Source organism: Psammomys obesus, unplaced genomic scaffold, assembly GCF_907164565.1.
Source record: "Psammomys obesus unplaced genomic scaffold, mPsaObe1.curated_primary_1811, whole genome shotgun sequence".
Lineage (NCBI taxonomy): Eukaryota > Metazoa > Chordata > Mammalia > Rodentia > Muridae > Psammomys > Psammomys obesus.
This window is the reverse complement of record NW_026592118.1, coordinates 8525113-8547158: the sequence shown is the minus strand read 5'-3', so window position 1 is coordinate 8547158 and position 22046 is coordinate 8525113. Positions and strand designations below refer to the sequence as shown.

Sequence of the window (22046 nt, the reverse complement as noted above, 5' to 3'; positions counted from 1 at the left end):
GGCTTGAACTGCAGGACCTTGCCCATTTTAGACAAGCGTCCTGCAAACTGAGCTAAGCTATCTCCAGCCTTGAGTATTTTTATTATTATTATCATCACTTAAAGCTTTTATTTATGTTTTTGAGACATGCTAGATCTAGAGGACCTTGAACCCCCTAATTCTGCCTGTCTTTCTAGTGCTAGGTTATAGTCATGCATATCACCTGTGGCTTAGTAAGTAGTTTGTTCTTATTAGTAGGGTACAATGGTTTCATGTGCTTGCGTAGCACATCTTCTGCAGCTGAAGTATCAGCTGTGTGCTTAATTTCTCAATCAGCTAAAGTTTTAACGCCTTTTGTTTGAATATTTTCTTAATTTTACGTTGATGCATGCCAATATGTGGTCATGTGCAATGAGCTGCTTTGGCATTGTCAGTGTTGCATAGGGAAAGTGGCCCTGAGCCACTTAGTCACACCCAGCCCCAGCCTTACTCTTTGTGATTAGTAACATCTCATGTATTTGAGTCTGACCTTAGTTTTGATAGGGTAGGAATTTTAGAAAGAACTCTTGATACAGTTTTCATGGGCCTGTTGTAGAAATGCTCAAACATTTGAGAATATTATAAAAAGTTTTGTGGTTCTAAGTACTCAGCCTAGGGCTATAAGTTTGCTAGAGAAACTCAATGATACGTACATCCCCATTGAAGAGAGGTCTCTTAATCAACCATCTCTTACAGAATTGTGGAGAATGGTCAAGAAAGAGTAGAAGTTGAAGAAGATGGACAGTTAAAGTCCTTGACAATAAATGGTAAGGAGCACCTGCTACGCTTGGATAACAAGTAATTCAACGCACGCATTTAACTGAAATGTTAAACCATAACAAGCACCATTTGAGGAATAACAGGAACTTTTTTTTTTTTTAAGATTTCAAACGAACTCAACTTTCTGTGTAACTGTACCTAATCTAAAGTATTTATAAAACAGCTCATCAAAGCCCCTATTTGTCATAGATTTCTGAGTTTGTTGTTGGGAACCACAAAATAGGACCTTTTTTTTTTTTTTTTTTTTTTGTCTTTAAAATTGTTGTAATCTCTGTATGCACTTTGATTTAAACAAAACGTAATCTGAGGTGAGCCCTGTGACTCTTGAGTAGTGCTAGGACAAGACTGTTTTTCACACCAGCATGGATCTGCTTCCCATTGTGTTGAAATGTGAGTGCGTAGTGTCAGCCTGCTGTGATGGTAACATTGCCAGATGAATCTTCTACAGAAATATTTCAATTTTATTTTCAGTATTTAGTGACGAAAGCTATTACTGCATCAATGGTAATACATTTCTGGTTTAGTGTAAATTAAGGATGTTTTCTAGTTGTGCATGGATGCTGGCAACTTTGTCAGTTCTGACAATTGTTTAAATATGTAATGTTAAGCTTAGGTTTAAAAAAGCTGGTTAATTTGGGTCTTTTGTCATTTGCTTAAAAAAAAAAGAAAATAAATGCGAATGTGTTTGGTGCATTCTTTCATGAGTGGGGTCTGCAGCCTTCTTGTGTCTGTGTGATTTTGTGCCTGGGCTTCTAGTGTCACTTTATTGGTGCTTTCTTCTATCATTAAGGTGGATTCTGAGTGGAAGTTACATACAGACCTGTCTTCAGTGTATGCAGAGATATATGAAGACCTGTAACTAATGAGCAACAATTTAGTGTGATTGGTGGGGGTGGGGTTTGGGGTGGTGGGCCAGTGCTGGGGATTGAACTCTCAGGGCTTGATGAATGCTAAACATGCAGTTTACCACTCATATCCCCTCATCCTTACATTTTTGAAATATTTTCTAAGCAGCTCAGTCTAGTCTTGAACTCTTTAGACCTTCTTGCCTTTACCTCAAGTGCTGGGTAAAGGCATGGTATAGGCATGCGCCACCATGCTTTGTTATTACAAATTTTATTATAACATTTGTGTGAGGAAAGGAACTAGTCTAAAAGTTTTCATTGAAAACTGTTGTAGATTTTTGGATATTATTTTACAGAAGATCACTCAGGGCAGTGTGCATGGACCATTATGATTGAAGAGCCAGTAAAAATCTTCTTTTTCAGTCTGCAAAAGCCACCTTTGGTTAAAACAATTCCAGCTCAAAGTTATGTACTATTAAACTAAATTTGCATTTAAGCCCCTGCCCCATCATTTAAGAATGAGTGGTGTGTACATTCTTGCTGATTGTTGTAAGGACCCTGATACTCCTGGAATAAGGAATAGCTATTTTAAAAATTCTCATAGGAGAGAAGAAAAGTTTTGTCACAAAGTGAATGGTCTAAAGACAGCAGAGGATGAAGCACTTGAACATGTTAGTGAGCTGGCTGTGACTCCTATGCCTTTGGATAAGGTGGGTATGCAGACACACTGCAAATCTGAAGACAGTGGTGCCTTTTGCTTTGTTTCACAAATGGTTTGTGGTCACATCAAGCTAGGTACTTGGAAACAGGATGATACAGAACCTCTGGTGTTGCCTAAGGATGTGGGAAAGGAAAGGAGACAGCAAGTACTTGGCCTCAGTTTTAGTTTTGCACATGTGCAGTACACTGGGATGTTGGAGCTTGAAGCATTGGAGGTCATACAACACAAGGTGTGCTAGAGCCCAGAGATGCTTGGTGGTGGAGGAGGACCATTGGACCATTGCTTGATGTTTACACTTGAGAGCTGTCATCCTATTTCGTTCGTCTATTGCTGGCTGTGTAGACACATACTCACTTGTTAAATCTGGTTTCCAGAGAGCTGAATCCCCAGGGTGGATCCCACTTGGAAGGGTTCGAATAGTTGTATTGTGATGATGTTATTCATCAGTGACTTACTGTATAACAAGGTCCCTTTGTCACCTTGAAAAGAAAGGTCTCTCTTTTTTAGTGTGTTTTTTTTTTTTTTTTTTTTTTGGTCGTAGAAAACCAGCTGAAAGCTTGTGGTTATTATGCTCAAGAGCTGACTACTTGTGTGCAGTCATTGCTTAGGCAGCACCTGTGTTCTGTGAATTTCTCTTTGCTTCACTCATTTCCTTCTGTGTCTCCAACTTGGTATAAGTCAGTGAAGTAAGGGATTATTCTCTCCCCCCCCCTTTTTAACAACAAAAATTTAGAATTGATTCTGGAGCTTAGTCTGTTAGGCTCTGCAACAAACAGTAATATTAAATGGCTTGCTTTGTGGAGTTAGTTCAGCAGCTCTCTCTCTTCTCCCCTTCCTCTCTCTCCTCTCTTTCTCACTTCTGTTTTTCAAAACACCGTTTCTCTGTGAAACAGCCCCAACAGTCTTAGACTTTTGTAGATCCGCCTGCCTCCTGACTGCTGGGATTAAAGGCTGGCATCACCACGCCCTACTGGGGCAGATTTCAATAGCAGTATGTAGCTGATGATACACCAAAGTTCTCAGCCTGCACTGCTAAAGTGTGGGGTATTCTATGGTGTTGAGGTGCTTGAAGTACAGTGGGATAAGTGTCTTGGCAGCAACTCTAGTTTTGTTCATTAAGATGCGTGTGTACTCTAAGAAATATCATATCTCTTCCACTTTTTTTTTTTTTTTGGCAGATAGTGATGGGAGAGAGAGGGTCTTAATCTACCCTTACCTGCAAGTGCTGGCACCCATTGTCATCCCCCCATTGTTGTGTTTTGTTTTGAGACAGGGTCTCACTATGTATGTAGACCAGGCTGTCTTCAAACTCAGAGATTAAAGGTGTGTCCCATCATTACCAGCCTCTGTTGTGTTTTTGAGACTGGGTTTCTTTGACTAGGTAACCTCAATCTCCGCAGGACACTGATATGAGAACTTGTTTGGGGTTGGGGGGGAAACACTGGGGATTGTTAAATATACCTTTCTCAAAAGTTTTCTAAAAGAATCATGAATGTTTCCCCATGTGCACTGTATACATGTAAAAATAAAAACATCATTGTTTTCCATTATGTGATTGAACTCTGGTTGACAAACTATGGTCTTAGGAAAAAAAAAGTCACATTGTTATTGTGATGATGTCCCCACCCCCAAGGGTTTCTCTGTGTAGTCCTGGCTATCCTGGAACTTGTTCTGTAGACCAGGCTAGCCTCAGGTCTGCTTGCTTTTGCTTCCCAAGTGCTGGGATTAAGGGCTTGCCCTGCTGTTTTCCTAGTTACGTTATTTGTGATTGTGTATATACATGTCTGTATGTTTAGGTTGCACGTGCACAGCATACATGATTCTTTTCAACATGTGGGACCTAGGAACCCAACCTGTGTAGTAGGGTGTGACAGCAAATTCCTTCAACTGCTGAGCCATCTTACTGGCTCTTTCATAAGCTTGTTGCCAACATTATTTGCTAAGTTCTAGCAAATGTTTTTATTTGCTATAAAAAATGTACCATGTTTTTATTCTTAAAAGTACTACATTTTTAGTGTGAGTTTGTATTATGTTCACTGTGTGGAGGGGAGGGGGAGTCGGAGTCGGGGCAGCATGGAGGGATCCTGCGGGTTGAACTCAGTTACCTTTACCTGTTGAGCCATCTTGTTGGGCTAGGTTTTATTTTAATAACTTTGTTTTTTAGGGTTTATTTCTATTCCAAGTATACCTTATAGTAAGTTTAGTATTTCGAGACTGGCAGCTCCCTTCAAGCATTTCTAGGTTGATTTTCCTTTTCTTTTTTTAAAATTACTGTTCATGTTTATGGATGTTTTCCTTGCATTCATATTTGTGCATTAAATGTATGCTTGTTGTGTTGCTGTGTGGATGCTGAGAGTGAACTGCTGGAATTTGAACCCAGGTCTCATGGGGGAGCTGAACAGTCTCTCCAGCAGCACTGATTACATGTATTCACGTGTATTTCTTTTTAGACAGGGATGGACAGAAACTTGTAGACCAGGCTGGCCTAGAACTTCCAGACCTCCCCATCTTAGCCTTCTGAGCACTGGGATTAAATGAGTGTTCTGCCATCCCTCCTCACTTTTTTAAGACCTGGGTTGGGGGCGGGATGCTTGTGATACTGTCTGGGGTGGTTTTTACCATCTATTCCTGGCTTGGCAAGTTTCAGGTTCGTTTTTAGTATTTTTATTTATTTTAAACTGTTTTCAGTGCTGAGGCATAAACCAGTGCCTACTATAAGCTTGGCAGCCCTTCAGCTGCAGAGCCTGGCTTGCGACTACCTCTAGCCATTGTTGATTTTATTTTAGTTTTATGTGTGAGTGTCTGCATGTGTGCTTGTGCACCATGCGTATGCAGTGCCTGAGGAGGCCAGAAGAGGGCATTAGCTTAGATACCTTGGAATTAGAATTACAGACAGTTGTGAGTGACCATACTTATGCTGAGAATTCAGTTCTGGGCCTCTGGAAGATTAGCCAGTGGTTTTGACTGTGAAGCTATCTAGCTCCTATTCTTGATTTAAAAAAAAAATTACATATAATTGTACAACTAATTGTCATTTATGTAGCTGTATACTTTTAGAGTAACAGTGGGCTTAAAAGTAAAAAAAAAAAAAAACAACCTTATGTATGTTTTGCTTATGTGTATGTTTGTACATATGTATGTACTATGCATGTCTAGTGCGTTTGGAAACTAGGAGTTACAGATAGTTGCAAACTGTGGATCCTGAGAATGAAAACTGCATCCTCCAGAAGAGCAAGTACTATAGCTGCCGGTCCTTCTTTCAGCCCCAGGAATTGGTTTTGATTATGTGTTTCTGTCAGTTTGTACATATAAGTGCAGGCTCTCATGGAGATGGGAAGAGGATGTCTTTTTTTTTTGGAGCTGCAGTTATAGGTGGTGAGAGGGTTGCTTCAGGGCCTGGGAACCAAACTTACCATCGGGGAGAATACCAAATGTTTTAACTGCAGGGTCATCTCTCCTGCCCACTGATGGCATGTTCTGTGATAGGCTCATTTTCGAAAGATTAATATACAACAAGCCTCCCTTCAGCTCAGTGGTGGTGGCACATGCCTTTAATCCCAGGACATGCGAGACAGAGGCACGTGCAGGGTGATTTCTGTGAGTTAGAGGTCAGCCTGGTGGTCTACAGTGCCAGTTCTGGGACAGCCTGGGATACACAGAAAAACCAGTTTTGGGGAAATATATCCTGAAACTCACCCATTATCTTTGGAACTTTTTGTAATAACAGGAGAGGCCCCCCCCCCCTCTCTGATATCAAGAACCTAGAATGAACTGGGAGATGGGTGTCTAGGTATGTCTTGATTATGATGCATGGAAGAGTGAGTACCTGCCGTTTGGGTGTCAGCATTCTGTGGCTGGGACACAATGGAGTTAGGGGTCAGCAGCCAGTGTTGCTCTTCCTGGGTAATAGCTGCTTCTGCTACACTACTTTGTCTATTTCATTGCAGCAGTGCCAGCCTGCAGATTACCTCTAGCTTTGCACAGTGTTTGGGTGGTCTAGGAGGACAGGACAGGACCCAGGAGCTGGCTTTGGAGTCTGTGCCTTTTATAAGATTGACTTCAGCTGTGTTCTGCTAGCTTCTTGTCATTAGTACTGGTGCTACCTGATTTACAAGTGGTTTATCAGAAGATTGGCAATGCAGCAGGTTCTTGTAGGGGTGGCTGTAGGCCTCATCAGAGGTTTCTGGGCCTTAAAGGGGAACATGCTGCACACCCTCAGAAATGTATAGTTAGAATTTAGAATCACTATTAAACACTGAAGTGTGTGGTTCTGAGTCATTGGGAGCAGTAATGTAACTTACCTTGTGAAACTTGAAAGTTTCCGTAAAGAAGGCCATGGTGTCTCTGATGTTCAATAGAGAGCATAGCCCTTTGTTAGGCTAGGGAGACATAGGACAGACATACACACAGTTAAGAGATCAGGCAGACACAACAAGCTGATAACAGACAAGCCGGTGACCATGGACAAAAGATACAAGTGGACAATTCATGGGTGTGGTGATACATGCTCGTAATCCCAGCACTTGAGGCAGAGGCAGTCAGATCTGAGTTCAAGGCCAGCCTCTTCTGCAAAGTGAGTCCAGGATAGCCAGGGCTACCCAGAGAAACCCTGTCTCAAAAAAATCAGCAAAACCATTTTGGTTCACTCTTGGTTGGTTCACTCTTGGTCAAATTAATGGAAGCTTGTGTTTCCACTTCTTAATGCACTATTAATGCAGTAAGACTGTAGACCAGGCTACCCTCGAACTCGGACATCTGCCTGCCTCTACCTCCTGAGTGCTGCCACCACCACCCAGCATTATTTTGTTTTTTTTTTTTTTAGGGGCATATTTTTAGCTGCTGAGCCATTCCTCCAGCTCCAAAATGACTCCTAAAGAATTTAATAGGGGCCTGGAGAGGTTAAGAGCACTGATTGCTCTTCCAGAAGTTTTGAGTTCAATTCCCAGCAACCACATGGTGGCTCCCAACCATCTAAATGTACTCTAATGCCTTTTTCTGGTGTGTAGGCACACATGCAGGCGGAGCACTGTATACATAATAAATAAATCTTTAAGAAAATAAGTGGTATCTGGTTTATGTCCAGCACCTTTCAGTCTTGTTTCCCTGTTATTGGTGAGCATATGGCAGAGGGCAGTGAAACCTGGCTTGGTGCCTGGGTGCAAAGACCTTCCTTGCGTGTGTTCCACATAAGGCCTGGCTCTGGTTCTAGAGGGTGCTACAAGAAGCATTCAGGAGTGGCCACAGCTGTGGGGTGTGGGGAGTTGCTAAGCAGCACTGTCTTACAACTGACAACATTTGGCCTCAGTCATGGGAACAGTTGGTGTTCTTAAGTCCAGCCCTGCCAGCCTGAGAACTGATTGGCTATGGCCATCTTTACTCAGAGTTTTTAATGGGTATGAGGAATATGGTTTGTATACTGTATGGGGACATCATATGGAACTGGTACTTTTCTGGTTAGGGGATAGCAACTGCACTGGGGCAGTCACTTGGCTCTTTGTCCACTGTGACTCTGACTTCAGGGTGCTTGTTACACATAGCTCCCAGCAGAAGCTGGGCATTCTTGTCATCAACTGTGGTGCTTTCTATAATTCTTAAGCACAGAGGTAGGGTCTTTATCCCAAAACTCACTTTGTGTGTGGCCTAGGCTAGCCTCATACTAGTGGAGCTCCTACCGTAGCATCATAAATGTTGGGATTACAGGTGTGTGTGACATCACACCCAGTCACCAGTTATCTTCATAATCGCTCTGTTTATCTTTGACCCTAAAGGTTATATTTAGTAAGTAGCCTTTGAAGATTCTTCATAGGCTGAGGATGTGACTCAGTGGTAGGGGACTTGTCTAGCCTGAATTAGAAATAAATTACTGCCCTGTTTGAAATCAATACTTTAGGGATTCCTTGGCTCCTAGGTCTCTGATAAAATGCAGGTTTTGCCTGCTCGTGTGTTCCTTAACTCGTCTCCATTCACTTTAGTCCAGTTTAGATTATGGCAGTTCCCCAAGATGACTTTACACATACTTTTCTCCCTGCATCTCACCCTCCTTCATTCCAGGCTGGCCTTATACATGCCCCACTTGGTTTTCCCCTTTCTGGCTGCTGCATACTTGCTCTTCTACTCATGACTGTCCTCTCAGAGCTGCTCCCCATTCTGTTTATTGGAGACTGGAAGCACTAACCTCTTGCTACCCTTGTTTGAAACTAGCCTAAGAGTAAGAACCTGTCTTCCAGGGCCTGCCATATATTGGAACCAACTGTGACTGACTTCATCTTGTAGGCCAGCAGGTGATAGAGTCAGGGTGGCATTGAGGAAAATTGAGCCTTCTTTCTCCTCATGTACGTTGGGGAGGAGGCTGTGTGAAATGAGCAGGAACGCATTCACATTTAGCTAGACTCCGTGGCATCTGAGGTTGTACCACACTCGTGACAGCTGCCGAGTATTTCTGTCCCGGCTTCTGGGTGACCTCAGCGTCCTGGCTCAGGATACTGGCAGATCATGGGTTTGTTTTAAAATTTTATTTAACTTGTTCCAAGGCAGGATGTTTTCAGAAACAAATGCAAGCTCTCATAACCAATCTCTGTCCTGGAGTAATTTGGATAGTTTTATAAATTTGACCTGGGATGTGGCTCAGTGCTTGACTTGCACTAGGGTCAATCCTGGCTTGGATTCCCACCATCAAAACAACCCCACACTTTGAATCCCAGCATTCCATAGGCAGAGGCAGTCGGAACTGTGCATTTGAAGCCAGCCTGGACTACAGAGTGAGTTCTAGTACAGCCAGTCTATCTGACATGACAGAAAAACAAGAAGGAAGGCATCAGTGGCTAGTGGGTAGCATAAACCTACCACAAATTCTGGCAGAGAAAATGGAATCTCAGAGTTCAAAGCCAGCTTGGTCTATACAGAGGGTTCTAGACCCTCCCCTCAATTTTGAATAAAATGAAATAAATAAATGCCTCAAGAATTGGTTAGCAGAAATTGTGCTGTTTTGTTCTTGTTTTTTGAGACAGTATTTCTCTGTGTAGCCCTGGCTGTCTTGGAGCTCATTCTGTAGAGCTGACCTTGAACCCAGAGATCCTCCTGGCTCTGTCTCCTCCATGCTGGAATTAAAAGTGTGTACCACAAGCACCCAGCTGCGCCAGATTTAAAAATGGATTATGTCTGTTGTGTATGGGTGTTTTGGCTGCACGTATTTATGTACCATATGGGTGCATCGTGCCCACAGGAGCTAGAATAGGGCAGATGTGTATGCTAAGAGTCTAATCTGCGTTGTCTGAAAGAGCAACTAGTGCTGCTAACCTCTGAACACTCTACACTCTAGTCCCTGTGCCAATTTTTCCAAACCTAATGTGGATCACACTCAGGCTACACAGTGCAGCCAGAGTATAAACCAAAGCTGTGGCGAGTGTTTAAAGAAGAGTGGTGGTGCAGTGACAGAGCTAGTGTGGTCCCAGGTGTCACACTGGAGGAGGTCCAGGGGCAGTTAGCACTTGCTGAGGTTGTGCTCAGGAAGGAACCAGTAGCTCTGGCTGAGCTGATGAGCCAAGTCCTTCAAGTTGTTTGTTCTGTCTGCTTGAGAGTTGCTGCAGGGAGTGCTGTGATGGGAGCAGTGCCCAGGTCTGCAGCAGACTGTGCTTCCGGTGTCCGTGTAGGCCCTTCCCTGCCTGGTCACATACCGTGCAGGAAGGCTGTGTTCCTGAGTCTCAGATGGTTTCTCTGGTTTTGAAGGATTGCCAGGAGGACCTGGCATATTTGTTTCAGTTGCAGAAAATGCTCACTTCTGTGTTTTCCAGAAATGGCTTTTACATCTTTCATTAAATTACATTTGCTTGTATGTGCGTGTGTGTTCTATCACACGTGGAAGACAGAGGACAGCATTGAAGAGTTGGTGTCTTCCAGGAAACTCAGGTCATTGTGCTTTATGGCAAGCACCCTTGCTCTGAACTTTGTTGCTGACCCTGCCTCTGTAAATCTTAAAGATGCAGCACATTATTGACATTTCAGTGTAGGTGGCTTTGTGTGTGAAGTGAGTTATATGTTGAGTAAAGCCTGTGATTCTCACTGAGATGCAGGGTGCACGCAGACTCACATGTTTCCTCCTGAACATATGTTGAGCTGCCAGTGGTGAGCACGCTGAGACATGCTGGCTGGGGGCCTGGCTTGTCTTCTATGCATGACAGTTGATTCCTACTTGTGTGATATTAAGGGTACTTTCCACTGGAACTGTTAGGTCTTTTGCAGGTTGGCTGATCCCTCGGATTGGGTCTTTTGTGCTTAAAGGCCTTCTGAAGGCCTTCTTACTCATTTGCTTCCAGGCACTGACTCGTGTTTATCTGCTGCTAGGTTGTCTGGATGTGAATGCTGTCTAATCTCAGAAACTAGATACTTTGTTGTGTTCTGGAGCATTCTGCCTGCCTCACTACTGTGCATACTAGGCTCCTGACACATGAGTCCCTTGAACAGATGGACGCAGCAAGCCACCCCTAAGAAGCAAGCTTTGAGGATATCTGCTGTTAGAGTTTATGGCATTGGTTTTCAGCCTTCCTAATGTGCAAACCTTTAATAGATAGAGTTCTTCATGTTGTAGTGAGCCCCAACAAAATAAAATTATTTTGTCGCTACTTCATAACTGTAATTTTGCTATTGTTATTAATTGTAATGTAAATATCTGATATGCAGGGTATCTGATGTGTGACTCTTGTGAAAGAGGCTTTCAACTCTCCAAAGGGGTTGTGGCACACAGGTTGAGAACCATTGGTTTATGGTGCCATTTCTTTGATGGGACTTCGTTTTGTTCTCAAAGACATTATGATGTTCAGCCTTGCTTGCAAGTTTGCATCCTTTTAAAGACTTTTGGGTCCTGGGTGTGGACCCAAATGCTAAATGAGCACTTTCTTTTAGAGTGACTATGCCCAGCCCTTGCTCTGCTTTTCAAGATTTGGTTTTTCTCCTAGCCACTGGCACAGCATAGGGTATGTTTTGAGGACTCTGTGGATGAGCTCTGAGCCCTACCTACTGTGCTATGGGCTAGCTCTTCCTGTTACTCTAGGCCTGATTGGGTGTTGAGGGATAAGTGTGTGTGTGTGTGTGTGTGTGTGTTTGTGTGTCTGTCTGTCGGGGGGAGGGCAGTACCACATGTGATTTTACTTTCAGAAGGAAGCCCACCAACAGCACAGCCAGGTCATACAAGCACTCCAACCCTGCCTCTACAGGCTGCATGAGAAGGTTCTGAGTGGGACAGGGAGTGAAGTTCTTTCTGTGGTAGGACAAGTGGTGCTACCTTACTTCTGGGTTCTGTAGTGTCTGTCTGCTCTAGGATGAAGCAACAGTGTGTGTGTGTGTGTGTGTGTGTGTGTGTGTGTGTGTGTGTATGTTCAGCTCTGTTAGAGTCTGCTGTGAATGCTGTGGTTGGCAAGAATAAGCCCACTATACATTGGGAGTATTTGCTTTGGGCCAGGATATGAAGATGGTCCTCAGTCAGCTGCCAACTTGTCAAAACTGTAAGGCATCTTTACCCTAAGGGATAAGGATGAAGGTATTTGAGCCTAGGTGCTTGCTCTCATTTTGAAGGTGGTGGTGTGGTGGTTACCTGTACCTTTGTGAGTTCCCACCATAACAGGACAGATAAGTCCATGGAGACAGTGTTTTCCATGGACTGGCTATGCTCCTGGGCCCATAGAGCACCTGTACTGCTGCTCATAGGCAGCCCTGAAGACAAAGACCAGAGGGTTTAGGACAGGAGATTCTCAAGAAAGACAGGAGCACATCATGGGGAACAGCATGGTACTTTAGAGAAATTGATGTGTTGTGCTGGGAGAGCCTTGGACTTGCTGCCTTTGCTGTTGGGATTCTGCTGTTGGAGCTTGCAAGCACAGAGCACTCAGTCTATGGGGCCATCTTTATTGGGGCTGGATCAGTAACCAACTCAGCTTCTTCCTTCTACACAGGAATCAGGCTTGGTAAAGTCCCAAGTACCAGTAGTCAGCTGTGCCTGCTCTGGTCCAGACTGCCTTGGAGGCAGCAGTTGCTAAGTAGACAAGCTTCAGAGGTCTTGTCACTGCAGCCTGTTCATTGTTTTGGGGTGCTGGCTGAGAGCCACTGCTCTAGTGTATTGTGAGGACAGCAGGCTGGAAGGAGTGCTTGGACAAATACATGGTGAGTGATGCCTTCTAGGAAGGGCCTAGTGAGGATGCTTGAGGAGAGGAATGACTTGACTTCCCAGGTACTTCAGTGTGTGGTCCATGTTCCCATGCTCTCCAGTGCTAGGCCAGGGCCAGGGCCAGGGGGATTCTGAGTGAGGATTTTTAGAAAAGCCCTGAGAGCTGGAGGGTACTTTGAACAGGAAGGTGGCAGCTATGAGAGGGTTTGTGGGTAGTTGCCACAAACCTAGAAGTATTGCCCTCTATCACAGGGCCCCCAAGCATAAAACCACATCTGCTTTGAATCCTAGTTACCTGTCATGAGAACGAGGACCAGGTTCTGGAAGGATGGTGAGGCCCAGGGTTGTAGTTCTTAATAGTTTATTTTTTTAAAATATTATATTTTATGTGCATTGTTGTTTTTGCCTGTTTGTATGTCTATATGAGGGTGCCAGATGAATTACAGACAGTTGTGAGCTGCCATGTGGGTGCTGGTAATTGAACCCTAGTCCTCTGGAAGAGCATTCAGTAAGAGCTTAGTTTGTAAAATTATTAGGTTTACTTTTGAGTGTGTATGTGTGCATCATATTGTGCAAGTGCAGATCAGAGGACCACTTCAGAATTGGTTCTCCTTCCACTTTGAGGTTCCCGGCTATCAGGCTAGCCTTGGTGGCAAAGCATCTTTACCCTCCGAGCTATCTTGCCCTTTGTCCTGAGATAACAAAAATCCAGTTAGAGTTACTCTCTGCGTGTTTGACTCCTCAACATGTAAGCACAGAGTTCTTTGAAGGTGCTCTGAAAGCAGGTACACTCTGTATTCCTCAGGCTGGGGAGCGTAGGGGGGTTGAAGTGCAGAGAACCTGCGGTGAGAAACATGTCATCCTCCCAGAGACTGGCTTCCTGCTGTAGATGTCCGAGGCAAGCTCAGGAAGCCAGTGTGGGGAGCTTGTCCAACAGGGATGGTAAGCTTACCAAGACAGCTTCCCTGAGGGCGTGAGGGCATGCTAGGACATTTGCTTATTCCTTTTGGGGGTTATATCTTGTGGGGTGCATCTAGGTAGAGTCTGCAGATCCAGCAGGACTGTTGGGAAGGGTGCTTCTGAAGCAGAATGTGGGAGCACCCTCTTGTAGCTGGATGGGAGCCTGGTTCTGGGCAGACCTGAGGATGCCTGTCCTGTCACTGAGGTAAGTGCACTGAGTGAGTGTCACTGAGTGAGATGAGCAAGGGGCCGCTGTCCTGAGACTCAGCACATCCCCAAAATAAAGGTTTGGAAGCTGTTGTATGGGGCATCGCACGTGAAAAGAAGTGGTTTCCTTTACAAGTTATACACAGACAATGTGATCAACCCTCCCTTTCTCCTTCCTGTCATTTCTTCCTCTCCTTTCCTTTAATTTAATGTGAGGTTATGCTAAACGTATCTGAAACTATGCAGTTCCAGGCTGGCCTTGAACTGCTTTTGTTGTTTGCTTTTTGTGTTCTCTTGGTTTCTCCAGACAGGGTTTCTCTGTGTAGCCTTGGCTATTCTGGACTTCCTTTGTAGACCAGGCTGGCCTCAAAACTCCCAGTAATCCACCTGCCTTTGCCTCCAGAGCACTGGGAATAAAGGCGAGTGTCACCACTGCCCCAGCTGTTTGTTTGTTTTGTTTTTTGTCCTTTTGAGACAAGGTTCCTTTGTAGCTAATGAGCCCTGTCTGTCTGTCCTGGACTCAAATTGTAGACCAGGCTGGCCTCACAGAGATCCTCCTGCCTGTGCTTCCTGAGTGTTGGGATTAAAGTGAGCCATCACCCCCAGCTGCTTAGTTTTGTTTTTTGAGACAGGGTATCTTTGTGCAGCCCTGCCTGTCCTGGAACCCTGTAGACTAGCTCTGTAGACTAGGCTGGCCTTGAAATCACAGATAGCAGCCTGCTTCTGCCTCCCTTTAATGAGTGCTGAGATTAAAGGTATGTTCCACCACCAACTGGTGATTTTTAATAGGTAGTCCAGACTGACCTCTACAGCATTGTCATTGTACCTCAGTGCCCATAGGGTTGGGATTACAAGCATGTATGAACATGCCTGGAACGAATTTACAGGTATGGTTCTCTGCTCAGGAGATAATAGTCTGGGCCTCCAGACTTGGTCTGTGCTTGGTCACTCCATAGTGTTGGAGTGACTGGCCAGCTCTGGGGCACCTGAGGGATAGTTGACAGTACCCCAAGGGACCAGGTGAGCATTCACATAATCTTCCCACATGCCATCATTTATGTCATTCAGATTCTGAACCCTGTCACCATGTGTCTGTTGAGTAGTCAGGAAATGTGTTCATGTTCATTTCAGTAACCCCAGGTTGTGCTAGCCCCTGTTCCTCCCCAAATTGTGCCTTTTCCCTGCACAGTCTTCGAATACAGTGTGCCTGAAGATGGCTCCCAGATCTCAGGGTTTGGTCTCATTCACATGTGTTTACTGTTTGCAGAGGAGTCTGTGACATGCAAGCTTGCCAGTGCCACATTTTACCCTCAGCTCAGTGCAGAAAGTGTGTGGCTCAGCAGGATGCCCAGCCTCTGGCAGAACATGTAGGATGGTTACGAACAGTGGGGTGGAGACAGTGGCACCTCTGGACAGGCTGGAGCTGCTAGCTGACCTTTGTGCATGGTTAAATGGATGCAAAATGGAGTGTGTGAGACCTCTTCATTGAATGCCAGTAAACATCCAGCTTGCAAGCTCAGTGCTCTGGTGGCCCTGTAGCCCCAGATGTGATGTATTACCCCAGTTGTTTGTTTGTTTTGAGGTAGGGTTTCTCTGTGTGGTCTTGACTGTCCTGAAACTCACTTTGTAGACCAGGCTTGCCTTGAACTCAAGAGACCTGCCTGCCTGTGCCTCCCAGAGTACTGAAGCTAAAGGTTTGTGCCACTCCCACCCAGCTGCACTACCCATTTCAAGAGGCCTCCGAAATGTGGGAGGGTCAGGTTTTCTTGTTACCTATGAGACTTCACCACAGGTCTGGGCCCAGCAGAGCCTGCCTCTGTTTGAGGTGTCTAGATGAGGGCTGGTCTGAAATACTTACCACATTTCCTTGAGCGAGTGCCTCCCAGGCATGAAATGAGAACTGCATTTGGGACGGCTGTACCCGTGTTGGGTCACCACTAAAGGAAAGCTGCTCTCGAATGTCTCTTGCTGAGTTCATGCACAGGCTGCAGTGGGTGGTTGCAGAGCTCTTCATCCTCTTGGTGAGCTGAGCGTTGACAATGGAGAGTCACTGCATTAGTTTTATGGTTGGTATAATAACAGCGCTGTTACTCAAAGTTGAGGAAATCTAAGTTGATCCTTTAATTGTTGCTTTCTTGTTTCATGTTCAGTATGTAGTGTATAAAACCTTCGGAACCCTTCTGTTTTGCTAAAGATAACAAGCCTTCTGAGTGAGGGCTGTCAAGTGTTGTGGGGGGTTGTGATGAGCTGTGCTACCTTCCGGGAGATTGCCTGCGGCCTGGCTCCACCCTGCAGGCATGCTGGGCAGAGTGAGTGCCTGAGGGTTCTGCAGTTCTTCAAGCCACTTCATGCTTGTTCAGAGGTGATGCCTCCTAGGCATTGGCCTGTGAACATGTCTGGTCTGTGTCTGGTGTGTTTTTGCAGGGCTGAATTGTTGAGTTGCCAAGAATCATCTTCAGTATCTGCTGGGCCTTGTGCCTTGATTGCTTGCTGAGAACCTGGATGGCATTGCAGCAGAGACAGTTGATTTCTCTGGGATTGTTCTCTTTCTTTCAGTGGGAAGAGAATGTTCAGGCTCAGCAGAGCAGTGGAGGGAATGCATAGTATCTACTTTTATAAAAGTATGGTGGCTCTCGAGATAGAACCATCTTTTGGGGAAGAAGGAATGTGAAGCCTTTTGCTCCCAAGGGAGGGCCAAGGCTTACAGCTGTCCCTGGTATGCTGTGCTTTCAGGTATGGCCGACGAGAACGCCTTTGCAGAAGAATGCCATCGGAGAGGCCAACACACACCAGCTTTGGCCCCTGAGCCGGTGCCAGTCCCATCCCCGGCCCCTACCCCAGCTCCGGCCCCGGCCCCACCCCCGGCCCCAGCAACAGTTCGGCCCCCCTCCCGGGCCCGACCCCTGGCCCCAGCTTCAGTCCAGACTTCGGCCCCGTCTGTCAGCACCTACCCACAGAAGCCACCCAGGCCTGCCCCAACGGCTAAACTTGTGTCTAAAAGCAACTGGGAAGATGAAGAGCAGGGCAGGCAGCGGGTTCCTGGCCACTGGAATGCCCCTATGACCTCAGCAGGTGTGCAGAAGGGAGCTGGTGTGGAGCAACCCCAAAGTGATTTGCCCCCAGACCCAGGACAGCAAGAACAGAAGCCAGGCCTGTGTTGCTGCATTCTAACCTAAGTGGGCATGGAGAGCTGGGGGTAGGTGCCAGGCCTGCCGAGAAGGGGCAGAGAGGATACCTGCACCCAGCTTATCTTCCACAGCTGCTCTGTGTACGGCCTAGCTGCATGGCTCAAAGCCAACCCCATGATTAAAATGGGGTCCCAGTATTCTGATGCGTATGAAATATGTTGACTGCTAAGGAATTGCTAGGTACTATTTCTGTCCCTAAACACTCCTTTGTATAACTTTGATCCTAGAGCTTGAGATCTGTTACTGAACCTGACTTGCCCCAAGGCCACTCACACACTTATTAGCTTTACTTTCAGACAGAAGAGCAGAGTTGAGCTAGGTTCCCAGGAGCGACAGGTGAAGGTGGGGCCCTGGCTTCTCCCTCTGTGCTCATGAAGGGATTGTCCACCATGCAGCTCTACTCAGCTGTGCGTACATCTCCAGGAGTATTCCTCATAGAACATTCTGGTGATCAGTGTGTGCATACACACTGAGCTTTTCCAGCCAGACCCAAGCCCTGTATCAGTGTTTTTTATTATTGTCTGTAAGGCAAGTTTGTGCCTGTGGCTGCGCAAACACCGTAGGCCAAACTATGGATATGAGGATGAGGCTTGGTGGTCCATGTTGAGTTGGGTTGCAAAGTGCTCCAAGTAGGAAATAGGGCAAAGGTGTATTCCTTTGCTTCTCAGAAGTTTGTATTAAAGTCAAGGCTTCAAGCCCCTGTGATTCTCCTCAGAGAATGAAACAGGTGTCCCCTAGGGTTCAGTGAGCAGAAGAGAACACACTACCCAGAGTCCTCCATGGGTGAAGGATTACTGGAATTTTGGGTAGCCAGCATAGGTACCTTGTTGTGGGGAGATGCCAGCAAAAACAGATGGGTAACTGGGATATGAGCTCTGTGCAACTGAGTGGCCTCAGTGGCAGTGGACACCTCCCATGATGCCTTGTCTGAATAGTCCCAAGAAGATCGGGAGGGGTGGCGAGAGATACAGAACAGATAGGGCTTGTAGGTTTTGGAACCCTTCCCCCATTCTTCAGTTATAAAGATGCCGTAAGCTTGTCCTGTGAGCTGTTTGTCATTAATCTCCTGGTGTTCTGAAGGTACACAGGGACAGGCTTGCCTATAGAGCATGTTTATAAGTGCATAGGCCTGCCACAGTGGGATGCGGGCAGGAAGTATAACTGTGGCAAATGGCAATTCTCTTGGTCCTGGGCCACGCCTGTTAAATAAAAGGTGATCATCCAAGGCTGATCTGGAAACAGTGGAGTTTAGCAAATCACGCTCTCCTTGTAGCTTTGTGTGTGTGTTTGTATGAACTAGTGGGCTTGTGGATCCCTGTAGAAAGTCTGGGTGTGAGAGGCTGGAAAGCTGTGAGTGAGGTGGCCCTCCCTGTGTGCTCTGAGTCTGGAGGCAGGAGCACTTGCCAGCATGGCTCTGGGTGTAGCTGGCACTTCCTCTGCTTTGCTCTTTTGCTCATGTTTTCCATTAAGGAGCTATGCTTTCATACAGGAAGACAAAACAACAACAATAAAACCCCAAAATAAACCCAAACCTGTGAGTAACCCTTAACTTACCTTCTTTCTAACTTATGATGACCTGTTTTGAAGTGGTGTTCTCCAAACTGCCACCTGAGCTACACCAGAAATTGGCTTAACAAAGTGAAAACAAAAACCCGTTGGGAGGGACATTAGAAACTTAGCTACGGTACATAGTGGTTTCTGATTTCCACAACAAAGCTGTGACCTGGGCAGTCACTTACTCTGTACTGCAAGCCACTGTCCTCCTCTGACCAACAGAGAAGTCTTTGTAAACTCTGGCACTCTGTTGTTGGTCGGGGACCAAGCCTAGACCTTTCCTCATAATACTGTTGAGAGGCAAGAGGTCCCAGGCCAAGCTTGCCACACTTGACCCAGTGCAGCCTTCAGTGGTGTTGCCGTTGTTACTGGTTTTGATTCAATTTCCAAGTCTTGGGGCAAGTTTTCCTAAAAAAGCACACCAAGAAACTGTGCATATTATCCCAATTGCAGCTCCCATTGGCTGTCAGCCTTGCAGCTGCCAGGTACAGCCTATGTGCAGCCAGGCCGGTTGGCACCAGGAAGCAGGGTTTCCTAGATGAAAACTTAGAGCTGGGCATGGTGTCACATGCCTGTAATTCCAGCACTCAGGGAGGTAGAGGCAGGAGACTATTGGAGTTCCAGCTTGAAGCCAGTCTGGTTTACATATATGAGTACAGGACAGCGAAGGCTGCACAGAGAAACCCTGGACCCAAGGTGGTCCAGAGAACCCCCCACCCCTCACCCCCCAAAAAAGAAGGCCTTACTGTGCAATTCAAGCTACCTGGGACTGCCAGACCCCCAAGAATTTCATGGATTGGATTGTAGTCAGCCAGAATAGTAGTGGTCTAAGTGGCTCTGGTCCGAGCTACGCTAGTGATGGGGTAGAAACAAAATGCAGTTTGATTTGTTGGTCTGGTGTGTGTGTGTGTGTGTGTGAGAGAGAGAGAGAGAGAGAGAGAGAGAAAAGAGAGAGAGAGAGAGAGAGAGAGAGAGATTGTACCTTGGAACTGTGGACCACCTTGGGTCCAGTATATGTTGGCGGCTCTTCCTCTCCTTTCTTCCTTCTTCGTGGGCTCTTCTGTGGCCTTGAAGGTTTGTTCTGTTGAGGGCAAGCTGCGCTTTGGTGGAAAAGGGATTAGTGGCATTTTGCATTTTTTGGATTCCACACAACATGAGTCTGTGAAGTGTGAAGAATACATGGCCATTAAAAATGGAAATTATTCAGTGAAATTTTCAGAGAAAAGTCATGAATGAAAAAAATATTTCCTTCCTCTTTTCTGCCAAACTTGGCCTGGCCTGCCCAGTAGCTCTGTGGGGTGTGGCCTTCACAGAGCATGGCTTGCAATTCACAGAGCTAGAGCTCGTATCTAATCCTGCTGCCGGCTTGCCTCTCATGCTTTCACTCCCAACCTCCCCAGCTAACTCATGTGTTGAGATTTTGATGGATCTCACCATCGGCATTTTGAAGTATCTGTAGGCATCTGTTGGAGTTCTGAGATCTCTTTTGTGGTTCTTGTTCAGCATCAGGCCCACATCCTACCTACTCCATATGGCCAGGGTCTGAATGCTGCAGGACTGAAGGCAGAGTCATTTCTGGCTTATTGGCAGTATCCAGAGGCTGAGCCTCTGTCCATCTTACTGTGGCCTTGGTTGGTAAGGTCACGCAGTTGTTGGCTTTCATGACAGGAAAAATGAGAGGCTTTGTTTTTATGGAAGAAAAATAGGCTGCCCTTTGCAGCAGGGAGCTGTGGAGGGTCTCTGCTCTGCCTGGCTGTGTAGGTGGCAGAGCCTGTTTCACAGAGCCAGTTCTGTGGCTGGGTAAGTGCAGGATGCTTGCTGTGAGTTGCACACTTCCCTGTGTGGTAGTGGCATTCTGGGAGCAATGTGGAAGGTCTCAAGCATGCTATTCCAAACAGTAGTTCGACATTGTAAATGTCTGTTCTGTTGCCTTCTTCGTACATGGGGAAGTGTCTAGTGAGTGACCCACCTGATGGGGATGCGGTTGCCGGTGTGCAGTGTTTCACAAGCCATGTTTCCTTAGGGCCCAAAGAAGGTGGCAAGAGGAAGAAGCAGAAGCAGAAAGAGGACACGAAGAAGAAGAAGTCGACCAAAGGGAACCGCTAGGCTGGATTTGGCGGCAGCCACAGCAGCCGCTCTCGTGTGTGGTGCGCAAGCGCACAGCAGCGGCATCCTTTCAGTGCCGCCCAGGGCCACTTCGCTTAGCAGGATTATGGACGTAATGCCCACGGATCGGTAGGATCAGGGGTGTTGGAGACGGAAGTGACAATCCCGGGTGGCCCGCATAAGCTTGTGACACTGCCTTAGCCTTGTAACTCTGCTTTTCCCCAACACTAAATCCACAGCGCTTTCCTCTTGAGTTTTAAGGATCTGCCTCTTCTTTTCAGCAGCCCAAGCCCTGCCCCGAACACTGAGGAATTTGTAGCTGTAGGAGCCCGTAGGGTCCAGTAGGGATCTGGGTGTGTGTTGATGATAGACTGGCAGCAGTGCAGGGTGCAGTTGTAAGTACAGCGGGATTTACAGGTAATGTAAGATGCGTCTTGAGCCGTGGGTGTCAGGGTGCTCTGGCAACACAGGCCGTATGGAGCCACTTCAGATATAGTCTTTCCTTATATTTATTTTTATTGTTCAACTTTTAATCTTCTTGAGGTAGTCAAAATTCGACACCAAATATAGTTTAGTTTTTGGGAAATCTCATCTTTTCTTCTTAGAGATATTTGTCCTTTTTTTTTTTTTTTTTTTCAGTCAAAAGGTTTTGCTTAGCAATACCATTTCTAGCTTTCCTAGGTCAGTGCTACTGGCTATTTACACAAACATACAGCACACAGAGGCGTATGCTAAATAGTCAGCTATGGAGCAAGAAGCTTGACCTCAGTTGTTTTAGATTGCAAATAATGTCCCCTTCACAAGCATCATACTGCCACAAATCCATGCCATGCTGTCACCTAACCTGCGGTTTGCACTAAGCACCAAGTAGTTTTAATGCTGTCTCACTTCTGGGCTGCATGTGCCTCTTGGGGACATGTTCCTTTGCTTTTTGGCCATGGAGATCTGTTGCTAGAACTTTTTCCCCTTGCAAGTGAGTACATCATAAGTACTGTTGGTGGGCTTGAGATGCCAGCAGTTGGATCCAGCAGTGTGGAAAGGAGAAGTTTTATGAGTTATGGGCACTGCCATAGCGAGGAGCCTGGACAGGGTCACCTGAGCTTTGAGGAGACTACCAGGAAAGTGTTTGCTTGATTTTTGGTGGGAGGTGGTGTGGGCAGTTACCATGGAGTGTGGATTGGTGTTAATGTGTGTTGTGGAACTGTGACCCTCAAGGTGTAATGTATTTTAGTGCTACTGACGTAAATAAAATGTAAACATCACCGAGTCCAGCTCTCTTGTGGTCATTCCCTGCCGGCCTGTAAGTTGTATTGTTACTAAGACAAATAAAAGCAGGTGTTGTATTTTTCTTTTAAATATAGTTTTATGCATTTATTTTGGGTGTGTTTTTGTGTGTATGTGCGAGGGTTTGCTGTGGTGCATGTGTGGAAGTCAGAGGACGGCTTGGGGGAGTTGGTCCTCTCCTCCCACCATATGTGTTCTGGGGCCCCAATTTAGGTGGTCAGGCTTGG

General features: G+C 46.0%; 2 protein-coding genes across 3 annotated transcripts in view; both read left to right on the top strand.

Annotated features, from left to right (window-relative positions):
* Dnajb6 (DnaJ heat shock protein family (Hsp40) member B6) overlaps positions 1 to 1502 on the top strand; it is a 37427-nt gene extending 35925 nt beyond the window's left edge. For both annotated transcript variants that reach the window (XM_055612672.1, XM_055612671.1), the window contains exon 8: positions 715 to 1502. In XM_055612672.1, coding sequence (XP_055468647.1) covers positions 715 to 820 — 106 coding nt within the window. In that variant the 3' untranslated portion in view covers positions 821 to 1502. The remainder of the gene's footprint in view (positions 1 to 714) is intronic.
* A 241-nt stretch (positions 1503 to 1743) lies between these two features.
* On the top strand, positions 1744 to 21806 carry LOC129680863 (dnaJ homolog subfamily B member 6-like). The gene is made up of 3 exons (XM_055612673.1): positions 1744 to 2353; positions 16421 to 16759; positions 20453 to 21806. Exons 2-3 carry the CDS (start codon positions 16423 to 16425, stop codon positions 20533 to 20535), a joined length of 420 nt encoding a protein of 139 aa, XP_055468648.1. The 5' UTR covers positions 1744 to 2353; positions 16421 to 16422; the 3' UTR covers positions 20536 to 21806.
* Positions 21807 to 22046: the final 240 nt, after the last annotated feature.